Source organism: Patiria miniata, unplaced genomic scaffold, assembly GCF_015706575.1.
Source record: "Patiria miniata isolate m_02_andy unplaced genomic scaffold, ASM1570657v1 HiC_scaffold_7, whole genome shotgun sequence".
Classification (NCBI taxonomy): Eukaryota; Metazoa; Echinodermata; class Asteroidea; order Valvatida; family Asterinidae; genus Patiria; species Patiria miniata.
Window position 1 is genome coordinate 1,732,920 of NW_024037074.1, and position 4,747 is coordinate 1,737,666.

Sequence of the window (4,747 nt, forward strand, 5' to 3'; positions counted from 1 at the left end):
GGAGTCGGAGCGCAAACCTCCGCCAAGGCTGAACAATTCCTCGCCATATTGTCAGTACACCCAAAAATAAAACACTCGCATAAATTGTGAAGATTCCTTCCGGATCCGGACCCAGATTTTTGTACTTGTATCAAGGCACACCCCTGAAAACGTTTTTATAGGCTAAATCCGTCCAAAACCTTTTGAGTTATCTTATCAACAGACAAACCAACCAACCAACCAACAAACAAACAAACAAACGCCGGTGAAAAAATAGCCTCCTTGGCCGAGCGAGGTACTTAACCTCGCCATATTGTCAGTTCACCCAAAAGAAATACTCGCATAATGGTGAAGAATCCTTTAAAACAAAACCTGGATCCAAACCCAGATCCGGATCACTTCCAAAATCTAATCCATTTGTACTTGTACCAAGGACCACCCCTAAAAGAAGTTTCATGCAAATCCGTCCATAACTTTTGGAGTGATCGTGTTCATAGACAGACCGACCAACCAACCAACAAACGCCGATGAAAACATAACCTCCTTGGCGGAGGTAACAATTTTTTTTTTTGGGGGGGGGGCTGGTTTTGAAGTCTTATTCCCACGTTGGTAGAGTTTGAGAGCTCTGCTCAGAAACCAGATCAGAGACGAGTGTACCGTTTGCCAATCCGACACAATCTGTCCTGGGCCGATACAATAAAACGGACATCCTGCATGCGAAAGACAAAATCAAAGATACATCTGGTTATAAATGTCATCTTCGTTAGCAACCACAGAGGTGGACGGAATGACATGAAAGGGACCCGACGCAATTTCTGGGAAGTGCGCGCGACGTTGAACGCAAACATTGGCTTTGATAACAACCCGTCCCCTCATTTTCCTTGCCGTCCAAATAATGTAAATGGGCTTCTGTTTCTTTGATTTGTGGAGAACAGCTTTTTATGCGGCAGGCAGGTTGTGTCTTTCCTTATGAGCCACATACCTGTCTTGTTGGATGCCCAGCTCATTACTGCCAAACTCAATCAGCAGACGCGTTATCTTCCGGTTTATCTCTGCGTCGTAGAAAGCTGCACAACAATAGATCTCTATGATTGCATTGGGCGAGTTGTCTCTGCCTCTAATGATGCGTTGCCCGGGCAACAGCCATACGGTGAAATACTGTAAGAATGTGAGAAATCGAGGTAGAAAAAATCTCTACATGCCAATTAATACATTTCTGTCATTAAATCAGTCTTGGTTATAGAGCCAATTTTAATTTAAAGTGTAGCTAGCTATAGGTGCACATGTAATATGTAAGAAAGATGTAATCTTTAGTAACTATAGAATGCTGATGTTTTGAAGTAAATTTAGTTTACTTGCCATTTTTTACCACAATACATCGTCGATTCTCTTTCAAACCTGGTTTTTTAGAACATTTACTTCACCCTAGACAAATGGTAAAACCATAATATACCACACTGAGCATCCAAAATATAGTTCTAATTATTCTTTGTTTCTTAATGATAAGGAAAAATGTACATCTCGGAAAACAATAATATCATTTGTTATCATAATATTTGTTATCATAGTTTCGGTATCACTCCTCTAATATCGGAAGTGGCGAGGATTTTGTGTGTGTGGACAAAGACAAAATATTTAAGCGATATATTGAGATATAAAAGTAAGAAGTATAGTTCAAGTACAACTAGTGAGATTGGCTAAAAGATGCTAGCATGGGAGTGGCTCTGAAAAAAGTTCCCGATTATATATCACCATATTTGTGGCGTTATTTCGATGTGCATTTCACGTCAAAGTAAATTAAGAGATGCATTTCAAGACGATATGTGATCAGCAACATCATCCCACCGAGCTTCATACTACATATACTTGTAAGTTGAAATCGTTTCTGTATTCTGATCGTACTTGGGTCTTTTCTTTTTGTTCGGTTAGGGTTCGGAAGGCGGAAGCCACCAAATTGATGTATATTTTTGTAGCCAGGGCTATTACGCCATACGATACACAGTTTGGAAAATGCTGTGTTTCGTGTGAATGTTTGTTATTGTAACTCTTTTGATGTGGAAATATCATCGACAATGGATGTTGCATTATCGAAACAAAACAAGAAATCACCCACCAGCTTACCATAGAATGGTAAAATGGAAACATATTCACAAAGGAATTACAATTTTATCACAACTGAAAAAACCACGATACCCTCTCTGAATAATGTGTCAGTGAATTTACCTGCTCTTTCCATTGACTGATGCATTCCTTTAGTTTACTGGACAATTTTAACTCCAGGTCGCACGCCATGTGACTCTCCGGTACGTTGGTGATAAATTTCAGTAGCGGCATTTTGACATTTACGCCGGACCAACAAAATCCTCGTCTACTCGGGATGGAGTTTCACTTGATACTGTCATTAATCAACAAAAATCGTGGAAGTAATAATGTCCACGTCGCGTGATATTTAAAAGCTTAAAAAAAAGCTTGATATTGGCAACAACCATATTGAATGCCACGTGTAACTGAATTTTGTAAGGGTATCATTGAAGGGTGCTTGTGCATGCAGCAATGACGTTTTTGTGTACACGCATTTTATTGAAGATGTTATTAATATCTACATGTAATTAGTACACGTGTAGTTATGTTTACTTTATAAGCGCGCGTTATAGGATGCGATCTGCATGCGCACGAATACGGATGGCATACACCCCAACACCCCGAATTCTTCCCGTTCGTGGTTGTAGATAATAGGCCCTACACTTGGCGCAACTAGCCTCGTTTTCTGCTATGGAGGGGCAACCACTGATGTGTTTCAGACTGTAATGTTTTCGCTTTCCACTTAATTGTAAGTTGGGTGGGTAAGTTAGAAGACTCGCACATGACTCGTGACTCGGACTGGAGTCCGACTCGAGTCTCATTTATCGTGACTCGGACTCGGACTCGAGCCACGATGACAAATGACTCGGACTCGGGTATTCGGACTAGGAATTGGACTCGGGACTCGACCAAAATTACCACAAATCACTTATTGTTTTTTTCAACAGTATAATTACAAGTCATTTTGAAGGCGATCCTCTCCTGAAAAGCGATATACAGCCTGTGCGGTGCAGAAGAAACGCACATACACTGCAGCGCGTAAATGCAAAGATATTGCGAAAATGCAAGCTTGATAATGTTCCAGATTATCCTTTCCAGGTGGTACCTCGGCTTAGACAAGTTACACATGTATTTCCTGTTCCTTAAATAACTTAGAAAAGCTAAGAAAAAAATGGAAATATTTACACAATGAGGTTTTGGCAGCACCTCAGGGGAAAACTTGTTTTCATTTTAATTGGTGATTCGTGACTCGGACTCGGACTTGACCTTTTGTAACTCGTGACTCGGACTCGCACTCGACCTGCTTGACTTGGGACTCGGACTCGGACTCGATGTTTGGTGACTCGAATACAAGTCTGGTAGTTATAGGGAGGGGTTGTTAACGAGGGCACATACAGTCCGCATGCAGGGTGGGGACGTGCCCCCTCTCATGCACACCCCACCCTTCTTTGCTTGCCTTAGGGCAGCAGCTCAAGACTGACGACGGAAAGTCAATGATACCCAACAAGCTCGTAACTCAGCACGGACGGGTCAGGAACATTTTGACGGTACTTGTATTTCTGAGAACGGCTTGGTATTTGGTAATGTTTGCTGTCTTTGACGACATTTCCAAATTGCTGCCGGATTTTAAAGGGAAAAGGATGCTATTGTCCTCAATAAAAACATACCCTATGCTCTTCGAAAAAAACCTGATTTTTTTTTTACTTACGACTTGTCAATTTGTATGTTTTGTTTTAACAAAATCACTACGTTATTCAGATCTTGGGCATCTGCAGCCGGCTCTCAGGGAAAAAAAAGGAATTTCATTTGGCGCATAAATGGGCCTGCTGCCCGCCCTGCATCAACTTTGGTGACTGGAAATAAAAACTAAACGTCGGTGTTTTTTTTTCGTTCGATGTCTCATTCAAACAGGAATGATTTTATATTGCCCCAGGCAAATAGCGATTAAAACAATAACAAAAACAAATCTATTTTGGAAGTGAAACTCGAACTGGAACGCATCTTTTTGTGCTTCAAAAATCATACATATTGCGCACCAAGCAAGAAAACTGTTTTCACTGATGATGCTTCCACAATCAAATCTCTTTCCAAGTAAGTTCGGTAGACATTGCTTTTCAAATAGAAGTAGGCAGATCCGACGAAAACGTTGAATGTTTAGACATGATTAGAAACAGTACCGGCATATCAAGGGGTGCGGAGAAATGGTTGTGCACATGGACTCGCCAATCTGAGGGCGGTCGCGCATGACCATAATTTGGTTGAAGTTCACTGTGAACCAACGGGAGGAGTGGGGGTTTCTAAATGTTAGTAGGAATGTCAAATCACGAGACAGGTTATCCAAAATGGAAATATATTTCTGTCAACTTTTTTTTTTTTTACATGCGTTGACTTCAGACCTAGGCCTATATCAAATGCAACGACGCATTTCCCCTTCCCCTAAACGTCAAGCAATATATAAGCTTGGAAAAAACGCCTAATAATTTTTCAAAAATATTTTTTTGGGGGCAGAGAAAACTGCCGAAAGAATCCCCATAAAGTTGTCTCAATTCTCTTTAATTTCCAAAAATATTAAAATTAGCCTACATATCATGAAGAAAAACAACTGAAAGACCGCGACGGCATAATTGCTCCATAGAGGGCGCCATTTCAGTTACTCAGGAGTAGTCTGGACCCATTCAGGCATTTA

At 40.9% G+C, this 4,747-nt stretch overlaps 1 protein-coding gene across 1 annotated transcript; it reads right to left on the bottom strand.

The window, feature by feature from the left end:
- Positions 1–396: 396 nt before the first annotated feature.
- LOC119718760 lies at positions 397–2,474 on the bottom strand. Its single transcript, XM_038188168.1, has 3 exons — positions 2,203–2,474; positions 962–1,137; positions 397–689 (listed from the first exon to the last, which is right to left on the bottom strand). Exons 1-3 carry the CDS (start codon positions 2,311–2,313, stop codon positions 575–577), a joined length of 402 nt encoding a protein of 133 aa, XP_038044096.1. The 5' UTR covers positions 2,314–2,474; the 3' UTR covers positions 397–574.
- Positions 2,475–4,747: the final 2,273 nt, after the last annotated feature.